We start from the raw sequence: 22194 nt of genomic DNA on the forward strand, positions 1-22194 counted from the left end.
ATTATCTGAAGGTGACAATGTTCTGCCTTACCTAATGTAGCTGAAGTATGAAGGAAAATCTACAACAGCAATACTTTCTCGGTACACTAATCTCTAAGCAGGTCATTCTCCTCTCAACAAGTACTAGCTCCAACTGTTATATTCATTAGAACAGCAGCAGTATTCTAATTCCTGTGGCTTTCAGATTAATAACACTGGTTAAAAATAATTCACAAATAGAAATGTCTTCTCTTTAACAGCAACATGAAGATCTTAAAACAATCCACATGAAAGGTGTAAATGCACTTCCCACTAAACCTATTCCAGAACTGGAGCGAAGCAGCTATCTCAGCTGATAGATTAATCTTGATTTTAGGCTGCAGGTGAGTTTAGTATGGAAGTAAGGCCAGGGCATTAAGGTTGGAATTGGAGGGGGGTTTAGGATTGTGGGGTAAATAGTAGGAGGTGGTTTGTTATTGTGGTCTTCCCACCTACAAGCAACCTGTGACACCATGGACACCTTTCAGCCAGAAGTCAATTCAAAAGATTGACACCTACAATGCCAGGTAGGTGGAGTGGTGGGGGGGGGGGGGGGGGGGGGGGTGCAGTGGGAAAAAAGAGAGAGAGAGAGAGAGAGAGAGAGAGATTGTGGCAGGGGAATTTGGATCACGCAGAAGAGGATCCAGATTGCAGAGGGTAGGTTGGGATGGGGTGGAGGACAGGAGAAAGAACAGATGGTGGGGTTGGGGAAAACAGATGGCAGGTTGATGGGGAGCAGATAGTAATTGTTTGAGGGAGCCAATAGTGTTCATGGCAGGGGGAGGCAGATGGTAGTGGTGGGGGATGAGGGGAAGTCAGTTCACAGATGTGGGGTTGGAGAAGTCAGGTTTATTGATGGTTATCAGACCCAGAAAATATCTTCCTGTTCCTCTGGTCCAGAAGCACTGATATAAAGGCACCTCCTTCTTGGTTCAAAGCCTTTTCGATTGTGATTAGCCGCTAGATTTCCCAAAGTTTGTTAAAAAGTTTGATTGAGAGGATATTATAACTATATTTAATTATAATATTTAACTGACTAACCCATTTATACTGAAGGAATTCTCCCATCTTTTTGCTTTCACTGATACCAAGAGTGCACTGAGATGGTCATCGTGTCAAGGATAAACAACACAGAACTGCAATGTGCAAATTCCACTGTTGCGCCTGTTTATTTTCCGTTCCCCAATTAAAAAAAGGCTTGTATTCAAATTAATAGTTTTGTGGGGAAGAGAGTGGTTTTGTGGGGAAACATTTGAGTGCATTATTCAACTATATGTACATACCCAGAAATAAAACCTACCTGTCTAGTTCTTAGTCCAGTATTACTGGATAAAATGCAGTAATATAATCTTAATTTAATTTTTGGTCATAGTTATTTAAGTTAATGGCTATATTACCATTAATAGTCCACAAAAGTAAGCACGACATGATTCAGGTTATTATCAGATTATTATTATTCCCTCATAAATCAATTACACCAGAGTAATGTGCCTTTTCTATAGTGAACAAGGATATAATAATAGAGGTTCTTTTATTATCTCCAAAAAGCAGGGCTTGGCATCTGCGAGGGTATCTGTCCATCAAGAATAACAAATGATTGACAGCCTGCCAAAAGATTTATTACTCACCAGATCCCAGTCTATGCTGCGGAAAAAGGTATGAGTCTGGATGTCAGTAAATCCAGTCTGTGATTGACACCCGAGTCGCTCTTTAGGATCCTGTGAACAATTAAAAAAAATCTATTGTACTGTCCAGTCAAAGATAATCAGAACATATTGCAAATCCATTCCAAAGATATAAACGCTCTAACATTTAAACAGCTAAAATCCTTGGATTCAGATTTTAACTTTATCCTGTACAACAGATATTCATTACAATTTGTGCAGCTTCATTCTGATATATGAACTCGTTGCTCCTGTTGATACAACTATTCACTTTGAGCAATGTTGTTTTAAATACATGAATTATTTCAGAGTTTTATCAAAATACAACTTACCCGTCATTACAATTTATATTTTTATTCAAAAATCTTAATTTGTAATGCTCATTGGTCAGTAGTCCCCTTAAGATTCCAGCTTAATCCCCTTAAGATTCCAGCTGTTTTAGAAATCAACCCAATAAATAGGAGCAGTTAGAGTTGTCCATATAAAGACAACCCTTTCATTCCAGAAGTAACCTCAGGTGCTGTCTGTGGAGTTTGCATTTTCTCGCTGTGACCGTGTGGGTTTCCCCGGATGCTCTCGTTTCCTTCCACATTCCAAAGACATGCTGCTAAGTTAATTGGCTACTGTAAGTTATGCTTTAATGCAGGTTAATGGTAAAAAAAATCTAAGAGGAGTTGATGGGCATGTGTGAGGGAACTGTTGCAAGGGTACAGGGGAATAAAGAGGGAGAATGAAACTAATGGGATTGCCGCCCTGGGAATTGGCGTGGACCTGATGGGCTGAATGGCTTCCTTCTGTGTCATTATAAGATAAGAAAATCATCCATTTATCCCCACTCACCAATTCCTGTCAGTTAACCAATCCTCCACCCCTTTGAATCAAATGCCTTCTGGAAACCCAGGTACTATTTTAGCAAAGTTTTTCACAAGATCCCACAAGTTAAAGTCCATGGGATCCAAATCAGAGTGGCAAATTGGATCCAAAATTGACTTAGTAGCAGGAACTAAAGAGTAATAGTTGACGAGTGTTTTCGGCAAGGCTGTTATCAGTGGTGCTTCATAGGGCTTCATAGAAAGAACCTCAGCTGCAAAATATTTGTTTAACATCATTACCATTTTGTTATTCCCATTAATTCCACTGTCTTAGCTTCTGACAGACTAAAGTTTACTTTTGCTGCACTCTTCCTTTTTACACACACAGATAATAACAAATTATTATATTCCTTGCGTGCTTACACTCACGGTCTCCCCAATGACCAAAAAGATCGTAAAATCGTGCAGGAAAAAAGAGCCCATGATAGATGCCATGTTATCTCAATGCAAGGGAGAACCAGGCTGATTACAGATAGTTCAGATGGGCAGTAATAAAATTGACAGAAAGAGAGAACATGAAAGACAACTGGTAGCAAATATAAAACACAAATATTCTACAGGCATGTGAACACATTGGAAAGGCTAACTGCACTTAAAGTGGATAAGTCGCCTGGTCTAGATGGGATGCATCTGAGGTGACTGAGAGAAGGGAGGAAGTGCAGAGCCCTGGCCACAATTTTCCTAACGCCTGTTGGTTCAGAGAGCTGGAAAACTGCACTTATTACACACTTAGTCAAAATAAATGGTGTAGGGATCAACCCAGTTAGTTCCTCTGATGAGGAAATACAGAAAATAATAATTAGGGGCAGAATTAGCACTCTCTTGGACAAGTGTGGATAGATTAGAGAAAGCCAGCATGGAATTGTTAAAGGCAAGTGGTGTCCAACTACCTTGATACAGTTTTGTTTAATGAACTAACAGATACAGGTACTCCCCAGCTTACGAACACCCAACTTGTATACAGCTGTACATACAAACAAGCATTTGGGAGACTGGTGCGATGGATTTGCTGGCTGCTGTGGGGCTGCAGGCATCTTCTGCCATGTGGGAACTTGGTTTGTGTCTGCATTTCTGACTTGCGAACTGTTCAGGTTACAAACAGTTCCCAGGAATGGAGCTCTGCTGTAACCAGAGGAGGACCTGTAGGGTTGATGAAGTAAATGTAGTTAATGTGGAATCTACAGACTTCCAAAAGGGAATTTGATAAGGTATCAACAAGATTGAAAGTCAAGGAATAAAAGAGACAGGAGCAGCACAGATAGAAAATAAGCTAAGTAACAGTAAGGAGAGAATAATAGCAAAGATTTTTCAGATTGGAAGGAAGCGTTTAGTGGAGTTCCCAGGCCTTGGTACTAGAACAATCACTTTTCCTAATATACATTTACTGATTTGGACCTTGATATACAGGGCACAACTTTTGCATTTGTAGATAACACATAACTTGGAGGTTCAGTGAATCATGAAGAAGATACTAATACACTTAAAGGAGATGTACACAGGCTGGTGGAAATGGCATACAGGTAGCAATGAAACTTAATGCTGAGTAAAATGGAATTTTACTTTTTGGTGAGATGAATCACGAGAGGTAACATAGAAGGCACAATGCTAAAAAGGGGTGAAAAGACAGAGAGGTCTGGGTTTATGCGTATGTAGTGGCAGGGAAGATTGAGAAAGTAGTTTAAAAGGTAAACAGGATCCTAGGCTTTATAAATAGAGTGATAAAACACAAAAGCAGGGGAATTATGACAAACCTTTATAAAATACTGGTTTGGCTGCAATTGCAATGTTGTGTCCAGTTCTAGGCAACACACTCGAGAAAAAACGTGAAGGCTTTGGAGAGGCTGCAAAAAGGAATTTTTTTTAATAATTCCAGGGATGAGGGACTTTAGACTGGAGAAACTGGAGTTGTTCTCCTTGGAACAGAGGAAGATGTGAAGAGATCAGTTAAACATATTTAAATTTGCAAAAAGAGAGGAAAAATATGTTCCCATTTATAGTCGGGGTCGAAAACTTGGGACATAAAATGAAGGCAAATGGCAAAAGAACCAGAAGTAACAAGAGGAAAAATGTTTTTATACAGTGGGTGGTTAGGGTCTGGAATGCACTGCCAACGACAGTAATAGAGGAAGATTCAATTGGATGGTCCAAAAAGGAGATGTTAGAGTATCTGTAAGGAAAAAATTTGCAAAGCTATGGGGAGAGGGCAGGGGAGTGGGGCTAACTGGACTGCTCTTGCACAAAGCTGGTACAGACTCAATAGATTGAATGTTTCCATGATATTCTGTTTTTCCCCACTTCACCAAACTTTGTCATCTTTTGCTGGCTTTTAAAATTCTCCACTCCTCAGGCCAATCACTACCCTTCACAACATTATAAGCCTTTTTTCAACACAGAACCATGCTCAATCTTATTGGTCATAGATTGATCTCTTTTCTTGAAATCTTTATTTTTCAATAGTATGTATCTTATGAATTTTTATTTTACATTTCTTTGCTTGTTTACCATCATAACATTTATATTAATTTGACTCCACGTTAGCAAATTCTCTCTTTATAATTACGTAACTGTCTTTAAGTCTAAAACCTTGTTTCATCTGCCTCACTACTGCTAAATAGTCTCCTCTCTAGGTTGGTCTACAATGTATTCTTCTATGAAGCTGATCAACTGCATACCATGACCTCAAGACTGTCTTTGCCAATTTATCTATTTTACAAATGATTAAAATCTCCATCACTGTTGCACTACCCTTTATTTAAAGTTCTACTTTATTTCTTGGCTGATACTCTGTCTGACATTATTGCCATTTTAGGGACGTTATAGACCTACTCCCACCAATGTTTTCCCCTTTGTTCGTTCATTTTTCCACCCATCTAATTTTACGTCATGATTTACATATGAGCCAAGATCAGTCCTCATCAATGTCCTATCATCATTCTTTATTATTGGAGCTACCCCACTTTCCTTTTCATTTTCCCCAATCCTTCTAAGGCACCGGTACTTGGAATATTCAGTTCCCAGCCTTGGTCACTTAGCAGCCATATTTCTGTAATGCCTCAAACCATTCCCACCCAATTCCTCCCCAACCTGGGTATCCCTAATCCCAGCACCAGCTAAACAACCTTCAAGACCCAAGCCTGTGACTGCAGAGCATGGTATCCAACCCTTAACTACACTGTCCCCTAACACAAACACATTAAAGTCACAAATTCTTAGAATTGTGCAGCACTGAAAATGGACCCTTCAGTCCAGTAAGTCCATTTTTTTGCACTTCGACACTAATCCCATTTGCCCATAGGTCCGTATCCTTCTATGCCTAACTTATTCAAGTGCCTGTCTAAATGTAACACACACAAAATGCTGGAGGAACTCAGCAGATCAGGCAGCATCTATGAAGGGAAATAAACAGTCGATGATTCAGGTTGAGATCCTTCATCAGGACTGGAAAGAGGGCAGAGGCCAGAATAAAAAGGTAGGGGGAGGGGCAGGAGCACGAACCGGCAGGTGATAGATGAGTCCAGGTGAGAGGGGGAAGGTAGGTAGGTGGGGGATGAAAGAGAGTGATGCAAGAAGCTGAGAGGTGGTAGGCAGAAGAGAAAATGGGCTGAAGGAGGAGGAATCCGGTAGGACATGGAATAAAGGGAAGGAGATGTGGAGTAGATGGGCAGGTCATGAGGACACGGGAGGGGAAAGAGAAGGGATGGGAGGGGGCCACCTGAATGAGGGAAAACAAAGGGGGGGGGGGTTTGTTGGAAAGTGTAAAATAAGGAGGTGGGGGGGGGAAAAGGAGGGGAGGGGTTACCGGAAGTTAGAGAAATCAATGTTGAGGCTGTCAGGCTGGAGACTACCAAGGTGGAATATGAGGCGTTGCTCCTCCAACTTGCGTTTGGCCTCAACGTGGCAGTAGGGGAGGCCGTGGTTAGACATATCAGTATGGGAGTGGGAAGTGGAATTGAAGTAGCTGACCACCAGGAGATCCTGGCTGTTGCAGCAGTCAGAGTGAAGGGGCTCAACGAAGCAGTCACCCAATCTGTGTCAGGTCTCACTGATATGGAGAAGGCCGCACTGGGAGCACCAGATGTAATAAATGACCTCCATGGATTCACAGGTGAAGCGGTGCCTCATCTGGAAAGACTGTCTAGGGCCTTGAATGGTAGTGAGGGAGGAGGTGTAGGGACAGGTCTAGCACTTTGCACGGTTGCAGGGATAAGTGCCAAGAGGGTAATCAGTGGGGGAGGGACGAGTGGACAAGGGAGTCGGAGGGCGATCCCTGTGGAAAGATGTGCCTGATGGTGGAATCCTGTTGGAGGTGGTGGAGAATGATGTGTTGGATGCAGAGCCTCATGGGGTGGTAGGTGAGGATGGGGAACCCTGTCCCTGTTATGTCGGGGGAGGGGGGGAGGGAAATGAGGTGAGAGCTGCATGCTCTACTCCCTATACACTCATGACTGTGTGGTCAGATTCTGCTCTAACTCCATCTACAAGTTTGCAGATGATACCAGCGTTGTAGGCTGTATCTCAAACAGCGATGAGTCGGAGTACAGGAAGGAGATAGAGAGCTTAGTGGAATGGTGTCATGACAACAACCTTGCCCTCAATGTCAACAAAACAAAAGAGCTGGTCATTGACTTCAGGAAAGGGGGCGGTGTACATGCACCTGTCTACATCAATGGTGCTGAGGTCGAGGGGGTTGAGAACTTCAAGTTCCTGGGAGTGAACATCACCAACAGCCTGTCCTGGTCAAATCACGTTGATGCCACGGCCAAGAAAGCTCACCAGCATCTCTACTTCCTCAGGAGGCTAAAGAAATTTGGTTTGTCCCCTTTGACTCTCACCAGCTTTTAGCGATGCACCATAGAAAGCATCCTATCTGGATGTATCACGGCTTGGTACGGCAACTGCTCCGCCCAGGACCGCAAGAAGCTGCAGAGGGTTGTGGACACAGCCCAGTGCATCACGGACACCAGCCTCCCCTCCTTGCACTCTGCCTTTACCTCTCGCTGTCTTGGTGAAGCAGCCAGCATAATCAAAGACCCCACCCACCCGGGACATTCTCTCTTCTCTCCTCTTCCATCAGGTAGAAGATACAGGAGCCTGAGGGCACATACCACCAGACTTAAGGACAGCTTCTACCCCACTGTGATAAGACTATTGAACGGTTCCCTTATACAGTGAGATGGACTATGACCTCACGATCTATCTTGTTGTGACCTTGCACCTTATTGCACTGCACTTTCTCTGTAGCTGTGACACTTTACTCTGTACTGTTATTGTTTACCTGTACTACATCAATGCACTCTTTACTAACTCAATGTAACTGCACTGTGTAATGAATTGACCTGTATGACCGGTTTGTAAGACAAGCTTTTTACTGTACTTCGGTATGAGTGACAATAATAAACCAATACCAATACCAATTGAAGGTGGTGGAAGAGAAACCTCGTTTACTGAAAAAAAGAGAACATCTCTTAAGTCCTGGAATGGAAAGCCTCATCATGGGAAAAGAAACAGCGGAGGCGGAGGAACTAAGAGAAGGTGATAGCATCCTTGCAAGTGACAGGGTGGGAAGAGGTGTAGTCAAGGTAACTGTGGGAGTCAGTGGGTTTGTAAAAGATGTTGGTGGTTAATCTGTCTCCGGAGATGGAGACAGAGAGATCCAGAAAGGGGAGAGAGGTGTCGGAGATGGACCAAGTAAATTTGAGGGCAGGGTGGAAGTTGGAGGCAAAGTTGATGAAATTGATGAGCTCAGCATGGGTGCAGGAAGCAGCACCAATGCAGTCATCAATGTAGTGGAGAAAGAGTTGGGAAGCGTTACTGTTGTGAGCATGGAACAAGGGCTGTTCCATGTAGCCAACAAAAAGGCAGACATAGCTGGGGCCCATATAAGTATCCATGGCTACACCTTTGGTTTGGAGAAAATGGGAGGAGCCAAAAGAGAAGTTGTTGAGGGTGAGTACCATTCTGCCAGACGGAGGAGTGTGGCAGTGGAGGGGAACTGGTTGGGTCTGTTGTCAGGAAAGAAGTGGAGAGCCTTAAGGCCTTCCTGATGGGGGATGGAAGTGTACAAGGTCTCAACGTCCATAGTGAAAATGAGGTGGTTAGGGCTGGGGAACAAACTTGAAGTGACAGAGAGCATGCAAAGTGTCACAGATGTAGGTGGGAAGGGACTGGACCAAGGGGTACAAAATGGAGTCACGATATGAGGACACAAGTTCAATGGGGCAGGAGCAGGCAGAAACAATGGGCCTACTGGGGCAAGCAACTCTTTCTCCACTACAATGATGACTGCATTGTGGCTCCTTCCAGCACCCCTGCTAAGCTCGTCAATTTCATCAACCTTGCCTCCAACTTCCACCCTGCCCTCAAATTTACTTGGTCCATCTCCGACACCTCTCTCCCCTTTCTTGATCTCTCTGTCTCCACCTCCAGAGACAGATTAACCACCGACATCTTTTACAAACCCACTGGCTCCCACAGTTACCTTGACTACACCTCTTCCCACCCTGTCACTTGTAAGGATGCTGTCCCCTTTTCTCAGTTCCTCCACCTCATCTGTTCCCCTGATGAGGCTTTCCATTCCAGGACATCAGAGTTGTTCTCTTTTTTGCAGTAAACGAGGTTTCCTTTCCACTACCATCAATGCAGCCCTTATCCACATCTCCTCCATTTCCCATATGTCTGCCCTCATCCCATCCCACCCTCACTGACATAACAGGGACAGGATTCCCCTTGTCCTCATCGATCACCCCACAAGCCTCTGCACCCAACACATGGGATCCCACCACCAAGCACATCTTCCCCTCCATAGATGCTGCCTGACCTGCTGAGTTTCTCCAGAATTGTGTGTACTGCTCCAGATTCCAGCATCTGCAGAATCTCTTGTGCCTGTCTAAATGTCTCTTGCTGCATCTGATTGCACCTCATTTGGCAGTAAGTTCCAGATATCAACTACTCTGTACAATAAAAACTTTACCGCCCTCAAATCCTCTTTAAAACTCCTTCCCCTCACTTTAAACAAGTGCCCTCTTGCATTTGATGGGAAAAGGATTCTGACCATCTACCCTGTATGTGCCTCATAACTTTATATAGCTCCATGAGTTCATCTCTCAGCCTCCTTCACTCCAGCCTATCCAATTTCTTTCCATAACTAAAATCCTACATCCTGGTGAATCTTCTCTGCACTCTCTCTAGCACAACCACATCATTTCCATAATGTGGTGACCAGAACTGCACCAAATACTCCAAGTCCAATCTAACCAGCATTTAGTATAGTTCTAACATAATGTCCCAACTTTTATATTCTATGCCCCGACCTATGAAGACAAGCATGCCATATGCATACTTCATCATCCTATCGACCTGTGTTGGCGTTTTCAGGGAACTATGGACTTGAACCCCAAGATCCCCAAATTCAACTACATTCTTTTGTGCCCTCCCATTTACTGTATATGTTCTATCCCTCTATGACTTCCCCAAATGCATCACCTTGCACTTGTAGGGTAAATTCCATCTGCCAATGCTCTGCCCAATTTTCCACCTGACTATATCCTGCTGTAGCCTTAGACAACCTTCCTCATTATTTATCACATCACCTATTTTAGCATCATCTGCAAACTTGCTAATCATTGCTCGTATATTTACATTCAAGTCATTGATAGATATACATCACAAACAACAAGGATCCCAACACCAATCCCTGTGGTACACCTCTGGTCATTGACTTCCAATTAGAAAAGTAACATTCCATCACCACCCTTTGCCTTTCATCAACAAGCTAATTTTGGATCCAATTAGCAAACTTGCCTTAGATCCCATGTGTCTTAACCTTCACTACTGTTCCTTTTTTTAAAATTTTATTTACAGCATGGTAACAGGCCCTTTCGGCCCAATGAGTCCGAGCTGCCCATGTTAAACCCCAAATTAACCTACCTGTACATCTTTAGAATGTGGGAGGAAGCTGAAGTACCCGGCAGAAACCCACACAGACACGGGAGAATGTACAAACTCCTTACAGACAGCGACGGGAATCGAACCCTGATCGTTGGCGCTGTAATAGCGTCGCGCTAACCGCTACGCTACCGTGCCACCCGTATTTTTACTATCCCTTTCTGCAAGGCCTCCCATATCATGAACATAGGGACTAGCTGGGTGGGCACCATGGACTAGTTGGGCCAAAGGGCCTGCGTCTGTGATGTATTGCTCTACAACTCTATGGTTACGATGCCCACCCACCCTACTGTCTTTGTTCACTTCTGTCCTGCCAGCAAGTACTTTGTTGGATAAACCAAAAGTACAGGTTCCTGTATACCAGAGCCCCTCATAAACTTGACTTGATTCAGTCCTTCTGTCTCTGAGTACTGTCCAAATCCAGGCTACTGTTTAAAGGGGTAATACTGCCTCTGGATCAAACTCTCCCCTTCTTTGTATTGCAGTGTCTGCAACTCAAACTCTAGCTCAACAACCATGAGCCAAAGACCTTCAAGATGCAGACACAAACTACTTATGTGGTTGCTTGAGATCAATTCCCAGATGTAGCAGTTAAAACACATCACTTGCCTGCTGTTCCTATCAAACCTTTATTTATATATTTAATTTGTTTAGTTCTCCATTTACTTGATATCTAGTTTGGATTAATTAATCTGTTTATTTACTACTTAGAATATAGTTTGTACTGCTTTTTTCTATTATTCAGTCTTTTTTAAGTTTTAAACAGAATATCCTAACTTACAATAATAATAACACAAAGTTTACACCTACCTTCCACTATCAAGAACCACTACTAGTATAGCTACTGCACCTAATTCCCATACTAAACAAATTACTGACTTTTGGTCTGATTTGGTGATAGCATAATCTATTGATACATATCACAAACCAGGAATACTAGAGGTATCATTAGGTAGTGGATACACCATAAGAACTGAACTCACTGCAGCTTATTCATCAGTTCATTTCACAAGCTTCTATTTATTGATAAGCTAAGCATGGAACTCCCTGTCAGACAGCACTATCTCAGCACAATATGGAAACTGATGAAGGTAAATTGAGACACATTGACCCATTTCGATTGGCAATAATCATGGAAGGAAATACAATTGCTACATTTTAACTTATCCCTCTATCTGGGTACTTAGTAGTGAAATCCACTATTTATGCACTAAGTGACAGGCAAGGGAAAAGAGCAGATGCAATTGCAAAAAGAACACCAATTGTGACATTTACAATATTACAGGTTGGAAGTATAACTTGAATTTGGTGAATTCTTCAACTGAGCTGCCCCTTAACTAGTCATGTCATATAAAGCACTCCACAGAAGTTATCACCTGAAGTTGGAGTGATTTGGTAAGCAAAGTATGCAAGATTTACAGTATCTATTGGCTTCAAGCAGAATACAGGTCTATTCCAGCCTCTAATTAAGAGTATGCATTAATGAGGAAGAATGTATAGTCCCGAGGGGTGAAAACAGCTCTGAACATCCAGATGTGGCTCTATATCTCACTTTAAAAGCTTCTTTTTCAATGTGGGATTGCAGCCAATTCTTGAACACCATGGTAAGCTGGCAACCTTGTTATTTTTCCAGCTATTAAGAACTACCCACTATGGATGTAACCACACGTTTTTGACAGGGTTAACAAAGGATAAACAGGTTTCCCAAGAGAGAGGGTTGTAAGTTTGTCTAAATGGAGAGGACTTTGGAACACACACTCTGCAGACAAGCTAGTGCCCTCAGTCTCTTGAACATATTTCCAGCATATGTTAAGAGACCAAATTCCCGTTCAGTACAGCTTGCTCAGGATATATTATACCCTGAAAGTTATTTCCAAACAATATCAATTTAAGCCGAGTGTTATAAAAACAAATGATTTTTATGCAAATCACTTTCCATAATTCTGGCAAAGTTTTCAGTTAAGTGCTTTGAAGTGAAGTCAAACTGAACAACTATTAAGTTTTAAAAACTGGATCCCAGAGTGTAAAATCATTCAACTTACAATGTGGTTACTTATGGTTATACTTTTATGGTTGCTTAAATTGTAAACCTATCTTCTGGTGGTCATTTTGCCTCAAATTGATTTGAGGCAAAATGTTTCATGGAATACCAAGGGAAGATGGCACACTATGGAAACATTCTTGAATTTAAGGAAAGAAATTGCTTCCATAAAGATGCAAATATAGTTTTGCTATTTGAATTGGAAAATGCATTAATCTGATGTTGAAAATAATATTCATTTCAAAAACAGAAACAGAGCCATGTTGTCATATGTCGCATAGCTAATTTATGAATAATCCTTTCCAATTTGTTTGGGTTGGTCAATGTTATGTTTTTACAAAGATATCTTCATTTCGTATACTCTCAATTTGGATCTTTAATTTATAATTTAATTCTGTACCATAAAGCACTAATTAAAAGCAAAATAAAATGACAGCAGTTTACCAGGTCTCACTAATTACTAGCTGGAGAAAATAGGTGCACAGAAGTTAGATTGGGCCATAGTAAGGTTTTGTGGAAAAATAAAAAAATAAAGAATCAAGGATTTAGATTCACAGCTTTTGCAATTTTTGTCCTGCAGTCTTCTGTGCATCTAATGTGCAAAGCACAGAGGACTTCTAGCAGGTGTCATGGCCTCCAACATCTGGATGTCACTTCCAGGATTTCCATTCAGAAAAAACAGAACACAGTCCAGATGCCATTACTGTAGCAGCAGACTTTTGTTGTGCCTTTGAAGCCTAATTTTCAAAAGCTTTTTCCTGAATTGGTCCCAGCCCAGCATGGGAAACTTGACTCATGCAACTTCCTCAAGTTATTTTCTTCCAGAGCTCCTTCAAGCCACACAACTCATGCCCTCCCAATGGTACCATACACGCCCCAGGCTTGCAATCCTCAACTGACCCGATTCCCCCACCCATCAATAACCCACTTGTACACAAATCCACCAGTCACCTCATTTTCCACCTCCTCAACCTACCAATCATTGATTGAGCAACTCCCCCCAATCCATTGACCACCCAATTTCAATACCCATTATTACACAATTGTTCTTTCAGCCACTGAAGGTCTAACCCTTCCCTCAGTAACCACAGATCAGCAGGACCAGAATCTCATGCTAAAGCTCCATTTCAAATCTGACTGTTCCCACTACCGCTGTCCCTTCCTTTTCATGTAGCTTAAGATAAAGAAGATGCTCTGAACTTCAATAACTGGTTACAATGCTTCATCAAATGGAATTTATAAGACGTGAATATAAACTGAAGGACTTTTCTCTTTGACCTTTCAGGGCAAGTCATCTTACAAAGGTAAGCATACCCATTTTCTTTTCACTTGTGAACTCATGGTCAAATTTATGCCCATTCCTTCTTGATGTATTATCCCATTTCAATATGGCTCACTTAATAACATTCTTATTCCAGGCTCAACTCCATTCTAAGTGTCAAAGTAAGTGATTTGCCTGTGTATTGCCAAACATGTTGTCCTTCCTTGGAACTACTGAATGCTGCAGTGCAGTAGGGATTCCTTCAGTTTCATTGTGTATCTGCCCAACTCTTTGAAAGATCCATTCTCTGATTTTTTTCCACTAACCTTGTACTTTTGTTCAAGGTTATTCCAATTGCTTGGAAAATTACTGCTGAACCAGTTTCCATCACCCTTTCTGGGAGCACTGTATAGATTGCAGGCACTTGCTGCTTAAAGGAAGTTGCTTCACGTTACATCAAGTTCTCTTGCCAACCACCTGAAATCTACTTCCCCTAGTCACCAACCTCTCTGTCATTGAAAACAGTTTTCTCTTTACTTCCTTTATCAAAATCCATCATGATTTTGCAATGTAGCCTTGGAACGTAATGAAAACAATTATGTCAACAGCTCATTTCTTCTCTTTGTTCAAAGCTCATTATTGTCTTTCGATGGACATCTTGTTTTAAAATCATGGTTTCAATAACCAGTCTCTTACTTATTTAGAAATCCCTTCAGGACACTGGCTGCTTTTACAGAAAGTGATCTAGGGATTCGAATGGGCCTTCTCCAGAATGACTACAAGGATCAAAAAAAAGTTGAATTATGATGGATGCTAATTTTCCTTCAGTCCTCAATAATTTCTTCCATCAAATAGTATTCAATATTTTATGTTTATTTTACTTCATTAGATTAAACCCACCTCTCTCCTTCAGATATATTTAATGAGAGAGATCCTATTCTTCAGTTCAGAATTTGACTTTCAACTGTTGGAATCAAATTTCCTCCTTTTGTTTTCTTGGTTCCATACAAATTTCTTGGCTGTCAAATCAGTTCCCAACAAGAAGCTCACGACACAAAACTATTTCCTAAGGTGACGTGTGACATTCAGTACCAGCATGGGACACTTCTAAGAACAGACAGCAGGCATATTGTTTTGGGGTGGGGGTTTGTGGGGCAGCAACTTTTGCAACTAATTCGTTGCCAATGGGAATCATACAGGAAGTGGCAGCTTATTTTCAAGACTGACATCCTACATCAACTTTAATTGAAATATTTACCAATAAAAGAAAAATATAGACTGAAACATATTACATTTTACTGCTAGCTTGGTAGAGACCTCTGCACTCATCCATTGCAGTGCCAAAATCAGGGATGATTTAACCTATCTGACCTTTCAGCACTATTAGACTCAGCACTGATTTCCAGGGTCAAATAACAAGTGTACCAAGCTAAGGAGCAAATGCGCTAGCGATTTTTATCCCAGTTATACCCAAGGTATGTAGCCGGGGCCCCATTTGTTTGAATGAGGTTGCAAACATTGACTGAAAAAGGCAAGGAGAGTGCTTTTATTCTCCTTAGTATTTTTAATTAATTTTTAATCACTTAAATGCATTTTAAGATTATTATTCTCAATACCTTATATCTATTTATTTATTTAAAACAGTTATGAACTGCTTTTAAATTCCTCTGCAATCATAGCGACCAAGGTCCTATTGGCAGGGCCATGGCGTCTGCTGCCTGAGGACCAGTCACTGCTCATTCACAATCTGGTTTATTGGATGACTGCAGCAGCAAAATCGGAGGACACTTGATCCAAAGTACAGCAAAAAGCAGCGAGTGCAAGGAAAGGGTCTCACTGAGCACATCCTATTTTACTTATTCAGCAACAATGTACTGGAGGAAGGCAGCCGGTCACGCAGCATCTGGGGAGGAAAGAAATTGTCGACGTTTCGGGTCAAAATCCAGCATCAGGACTGAGACTAGAGAGGTGAGATGGCCAGCATGGAGAGAAGGGGAATGGCAAGAGAAGATTCCGAAGGGATTGGTGGACTGAGGATGACAGGCTGGTAGTGCCAGGTAGGGGAGGGGAGGGAGGGTTGGAGTTGGAAGACTGTGGCAGGTGAATGATAAGAGAGGGGAAGAAGGGAAAAAAACAATAGATAAAGCAAGATGGGGGGAAGGAAGTGTGAAGATAGGAAACAGCTGCTGGAGAGAGATCAGCAGGAACACAAAGCGCTGCCAGAGCTGGATTTGGGTAAGTAAAGGAGGTGAGAATGGGAGTCATTAAGGGAGCAGTGAATGACAGTTAGAACCGGATGGGGGGTGGGGAGAAACTGTGTGTGAAGTGGGTGGAAGGAGCCAGGAGGGGGAAGGGCCAGCTTCTCTTCACCTCTCCCTCAATGGTTCCCATTCTCACCTTCTTTACTTACCCAAATCTAGCTCTGGCAGTGCTTTGTGTTCCTGCTTAACTCCCTCCAGCAGCTGTCTCCTATCTTCACACTCCCCTCCCCCAACCTTGCTCCATCTGTTGTTCCCCCCCCTCCTTTGTCTGCCCCCATCTATCATTCACCTGCCACAGTCTTCCAACTCCACCCTCCTTCCCCTCCCCTACCTGGCACTACCTGCGTGTCATTTACACCCCTCCTCAGTCCACCAATCCCCTTGGAATCCTCTCGCCAGTCCCCTTCTCCCCTCTATGCTGGCCATCTTGCCTCTCCACTCTCAGTCCCGATGCAGGGTTTCAACCCGAAATGTCAAAAATTTCTTTCCTCCCACAGATGCTGCATGACCTGCTGAGATCCTCCAGCACATTGTTTGTTGCTCCAGATTCCAGTACCTGCAGTATCTTGTGTCTCTATTTTACTTATTATTCATTTTTTGGAACCTGGTCCTGGCAAGGCCCATTGCCCCTTCCTAATTGGTCCTCAGAAGGTAGCAGTGAGCTGCCTTCCTGAATGGCTGCAGGCTTTCTGGTAAAGGTACTCCCTAAGTGTTGTTGGTAGGGAATTCCAAGATTTAGACCCTATAATAACGGACTGGCAATATATTTACACATCAGGATGATGTGCAACTTGGAGGAGAATCTGCTAGTGGTGATGTTCTCACGTATCTGCTGTCCTTGTCTTTTTTGATGATGGAGATTCAGGGTTTGGAAGGAGTCATCAGAATAGTCTGGATGAGTTACTACAGGGCATTTTGGAGATGATAAACACTGTGCGCTGATGGTGAAAGAAATGAATGTTTAGGAGGGTTGTTGGGTTGCCAATCAAGGGGGCGGCATTGTTCTGAATGGTGTGAAACTTCTTGAAAGCTGCTGGAGCTTCACTCATCCAGGCAAGTCGAGAGTATTCCAACAAGTTACTTACTTCTGCCTTGCAGATATTGCAAAGGCTTGGGATGTCAGGAGACAAGTCACTTCCACAGGATACCTAGCCTCTGATTTGGTCTTGTAGCCAAGGTATGTATGTGGCTGGCCATTTGAGTTTCTTAGTCAGTGTTGACCGCTGGGATGTTGTTGGAAGGGGACTGAATGATTGCCTTGTCATTGAATGCCAAGGGTAGGTGGTTGGACTCTCTCTTGGAGACAGTAATTACCTGGTTCTTCTGCAGCATAGATGTCACCTGCAGCAGGCATGAACAACTGCATTTGCTGAGATGCTGTGAATGGGATTCAACATTTTGCAATCAGTGAATATCCTCACTTCTGAACTTGTGATGGAAAGAAGGTCATTGATAACAGCTGAAGATGGTTGGGCCTGCAATACTATCCTGAGGATCTCCTGTAGTTACCAAGTAATTGACCTCCAAGAACTACAACCATCTTCCTTTGTGTGACATATTACTGGCTTCAGTTTTGTGAGGGCCCCTGATGCCACACTAAATGAAATGCTGCGTTGATGTCAAGGCCAATCAGTCTCCCTCACTTCTGGAGTTCAGCTCTTTGAGGCACGTTTGGACCAAAGTAACAATGATGTCTGGAGTTAAATGGCCATGGCAAGACCCAAACTAGGCAGGATATTGGTGAATAAGTGTTTCTTGACAGCACTGTTGATGATACCTTCCATCACTTTGCTAATGATTGAGAGTAGACTGATTGGGCAGTAAGCAGCAAGATTTGATTTGTCCTGGACAATTTTTCAAATTATTAGGTAGATGCCAGTGTTGCTAGTGTACTGGAACAGCATGGTTAGAGGTGCAGATAGTTCTGGAGTACAAGTATAACTACAGTGGATCCCATAGCCTTTGCTGTATTGAGTGCACTCAGCCATTTCTTGATATCACATGGAGTGAATTGAATTTGCTGCAGTCAGGCTTATAGGATGGTGGAGTTCTCAGGAGGAAACTGAGATCAATCATCTGCGTGGTACTTCTGGCTGAATAGAGCTGTGAATGCTTCAGTCTCGTCCTTTGAGGATGGGGACATTCTTGAGCCTCCTCCTCCCATTGGCTATTTAATTTTTCATTGCCATTTACAACTAAGACTGCAATGCTTTGATGGTTGTGATATTGCCTAGTTCTGCCTATTGCATGCTGTTGTTTTTTTGCTGTCTAGCATGCACATAGTCCTATGTTGGCACCTCATCATTTTCTGCACTCCTCAACCAGAGTGGATCTCTTGGCTGAAGAATGTCCTGGGCTGTGATGGTGTATATTGTTGCTACTAACAATAGCCCACAGTGCCTTGTGGATGTGAAGTTTGAGTTGATCTTATTTAGCACAATTGTAGTGCTACACAATGCAATACAGCATGTACTCCAAGTGAGATGGGACTGTCTCCACAAGGACAGTGCAGTGCTCACTTCTACTGATGCTATCACGGACAGACACACCTGCCACAGGTAATTTATATTCTCATCTTTAATTTTTACAGGTAATAGTAAGAGCAAAATAAGTTGGTTTGGTTGTTTGGGGGTGGAGCAAGAGAATGAAATTTCTAAAACATGTTGTTGACTTTGCTGAAGGCATGGTCACCAATGGTGAGATAATGGAATAAACAAGTGGGTTGATAATGGAAGAACAGTATGTTACGTAAGGTGGGGTTGGTGGTGGTGAAAGGGCAGGGCTCTGAAGCCATTGAAACAAGGATGTGAAATGTAAATTGGAAGATATTAGAGGATCAGAAGCCACCACATGCTAGCAAGGACAGGGAAGCTCAGCAGTCAGGACAGGAGATGAACACTGGAATTTTATACATATTGGGTGAAGAACCGTGCAGAGAATGGAAGCCAGGAGCTTGTCTGGAAACGGAAATGGGTAAATATTTCAACAGGAGGATTGAGGCAAGGGCAGTAGTGAACAAAGTTATATAGATACAGGTGGATAATTGCAATGGAGAGGGTATTATGTTGGAAGATAAATAGAATGCTAAGGTTACAATAATCTGTTGTTTCAAAAAAAATGCTGTGGCCATGGAAGATGATGGAATAAGGGCCAAGGGATTAGTAGATAGAAAATCTGAAGATATAGACTTCAGTCTTCCAAATACTTAACTGGAAAAAATTGTGGGTCATCCAGAAATGGATGTCAGATAAGCAAACAGCTAGAGAGAAGAGGTAAATTATCATACGTATGTTCAGATGACGTTGCCAAGAGGCACCAAATAAATGATGGTGAATAACAATTAGGAGCAGGATTAGTTCTTACTGCACCACTTATCCATGGCTAACCTTGAAACAGGTAATCCTCTGTGTTCATGTCTGGATTGTCAGTGATGATGTCAAATGGTGATCTTCCAGCCATCATTTCAAACATCAGTACGCCAAGTGCCCACCAATCTACACTGAAACCTAGTAACCAACAAAATAATGTTAGGCAGTTTTGTTTGGAAGAAGTACCTCTTTTTTTCCATCATATATTCTTTAGAACCTCCCATTTAACCATCAATGGCATATCATTTCTTCCCTCATGCAAGAAAAAAATAACACAAAGCAACATCTATACCAATAAACAGCTCTATTAATAAACTAAACTGCTCAATTATATCAAAAAAGTCTTAACTTTCCAAGTATAAATTTTTAATGTCAATTTACAGATAATAAAATGAAAATATCCAAAAAAATTAATTACCTTGAAAAATAACTTTAAAAACCTAATTTTAGTACTTTTGATACGCTGTACAGATAATCAAACCAAATCATGCTAGCTATATCTTTCATTATGTTGCTCACCATACTCTTCTCCTCTCAATATTTCAGGTGCTATATAATTGGGTGTGCCACAGAAAGTACTGGTAGTATCACCAGGCCCAAGTCCTTCCTATGGAGGAAAGAGAAATTATGTGACACAAGAAAAAAATAATTGGCTCATTAAAATGTCTAATAATTGCGTTTCCAAAAATTTTAGATTTAATACCCTAAAACTAATTTGTTAACTGAATTGACATTAAGCTACAGCACAAAACTGAGCAATGAGATAATTGAATATTGGGATAATCATTTCCATTATCAAGGATAACTAACAGTTGCAAACTTCCGTATGGTACATGGTAATTTATGTGCAACATGGATCAAGCCAATGAAGTAATGCATTTGACTCAGTGTCAATAATTACTACTTTTCTCTGCATATTTTCAAAACTGTAAGATTTCTATTTTATAACATCTGCAAATATGTCTCCGATGATAATTATTGTTGGTCAAGCTTGGTCATGATCAGCATAGCAAGCAAGCAATTGTTTTTAAAATCCTAGTACAACCCAATGCTTTCTCCTCCGGTCAGGGCATAGAATGGTATTGTGATAAATAACAAAGATATTAAGGTTATAGGTTTGATCCTAGATTTGCCTGAGACAGCTGATCTACCTGTGGCTCAGAGAGAAGCAAAGAAGTCAAATATGGATACCATTCTCCAATAAAATGCTAGTTTTAGTGGAAAATAGGAATGTGCAAATATTCCTTTAAAACTGAGTTGGGCATAGCTACGATCAAATATGTAGTGGCAACACCTGACTCACTGCCACATCGGTTAGGTAATGAAGGTTCATCAGGTCTTTTCATGTGGAGAAAAATTATAAAGAAAATAGATTTTCCCTTTGTTAGGAGCAATTCATCCGTCCCCCTAAACTATCATGGCTATGGGCAAGCAACATACCTTGCACATTCCATAATCTGTTAATTTGATGTGGCCATCAGAATCCAAGAGAACGTTGTCCAGTTTCAAGTCCCTGTATATGATTCCTTTGTCATGAAGAAAGTTGAGAGCAATACAAATTTCAGCAGCATAAAATCTACAAGAAAATAAACAAACTGATAATTGCATTAACCTCCATTACAGTACATGTCTGTCCTGCTAATTTATGGAATGCTTCCAGAATTATCAAGTTAGTTGTATATTTCTCCTGAAATCATTTTCAGCTTATAGCTACCCATTTATGATTCTACACAGGGGATCAACTGTCCTAAAATAAAGCAACTACTGGACACCATCCACTCATTGCATCTCTTACAGGTCTGCTTTTCAGTCACAGATGACCCTTCACATGAAACACCTGAAAAAAAAAGGCCAGGGCTTCGTCAATATTTGAACTGAGAATGATGCCATTTTTGAGCTAATCATCAACCAGACAGATTGGATGCAGGGAGAACATTTCCCTGGCTATGGAGTCTACAGTGAGGGGTGGCAGTCTTTGCATACAGGCAAAGATCAAGGACTGAGATGAGGAGAAATTCCTTCAATCAAATTGCGTGGAACCCATGGAATTTGCAACCACAAAGGGCTGGAGATGCAAAGTTGCTATATATATTTAATTAGGAAATGGATTCATTTCTAGCGAAAGGGTTCAAGGGGAATGTGGAGACAATGAAAATATGGCATTGAGATAGATGGTTAAGTATGATCGCATTAAATGACAGAACAGATTTGAGGAGCCTATGTCCATCTCCTGCTCCTATTTTTTTCATATAACACCATTTTCCATCTTCACTGTGTGAATATCATCAGCTCCTCATCATAGCAACCAGTCAAGGACAGTACAAGTCAGAAAATAACACTGGGTTAAAATTCTTTTTTTTCCCCCAGAGTGTTTGGTTTACTGGGCTTTTCTACTGTAAAACACTTAGAAGAGCTTGTTGTTGCTGTAGATTCTGTGTTCATGCTGCCGGCTGTTCTACATTGTAGGTACCGCCACTGAAATAAGACTGCCAAATCTGGTTGGATGTATTCCTGGAGACTTCAACACAGGACATTCTTCTCCAGGCCCCTGGAATTTCCTGCCCAACAATTCCACCCTCATGGAATTGTCCATCGTAAAGCAAGCTATACTGTATATATTTAATTAAGAAATGGATTCATTTCTAGTGAAAGGGCTCAAGGGGAATGTGGAGACAATGAAAATATGGCATTGAGATAGATGGTTAAGTATGATCGTATTAAATGATAAAACATTTAATGCGATCATACTTAACCATCTATTCTCA

General features: G+C 41.7%; 1 protein-coding gene across 2 annotated transcripts in view; it reads right to left on the reverse strand.

The window, feature by feature from the left end:
• The window catches only part of prkcz (protein kinase C, zeta), a 303127-nt gene that overhangs the window by 74327 nt on the left and 206606 nt on the right, over window positions 1-22194 (reverse strand). Inside the window, exons 12-17 of one of the 2 annotated variants that reach the window (XM_052039280.1) lie at window positions 20870-21005; window positions 19949-20036; window positions 19448-19567; window positions 17705-17717; window positions 14496-14562; window positions 1647-1736 (exon numbers count right to left, since the gene is read on the reverse strand). In XM_052039280.1, coding sequence (XP_051895240.1) covers window positions 1647-1736; window positions 14496-14562; window positions 17705-17717; window positions 19448-19567; window positions 19949-20036; window positions 20870-21005 — 514 coding nt within the window. Of the gene's footprint in view, window positions 1-1646; window positions 1737-14495; window positions 14577-17704; window positions 17718-19447; window positions 19568-19948; window positions 20037-20869; window positions 21006-22194 lie in introns of those variants that run through there. The other variant, XM_052039279.1, reaches the window with a different exon arrangement.

This window comes from Pristis pectinata, chromosome 26 (genome assembly GCF_009764475.1).
Source record: "Pristis pectinata isolate sPriPec2 chromosome 26, sPriPec2.1.pri, whole genome shotgun sequence".
Classification (NCBI taxonomy): domain Eukaryota; kingdom Metazoa; phylum Chordata; class Chondrichthyes; order Rhinopristiformes; family Pristidae; genus Pristis; species Pristis pectinata.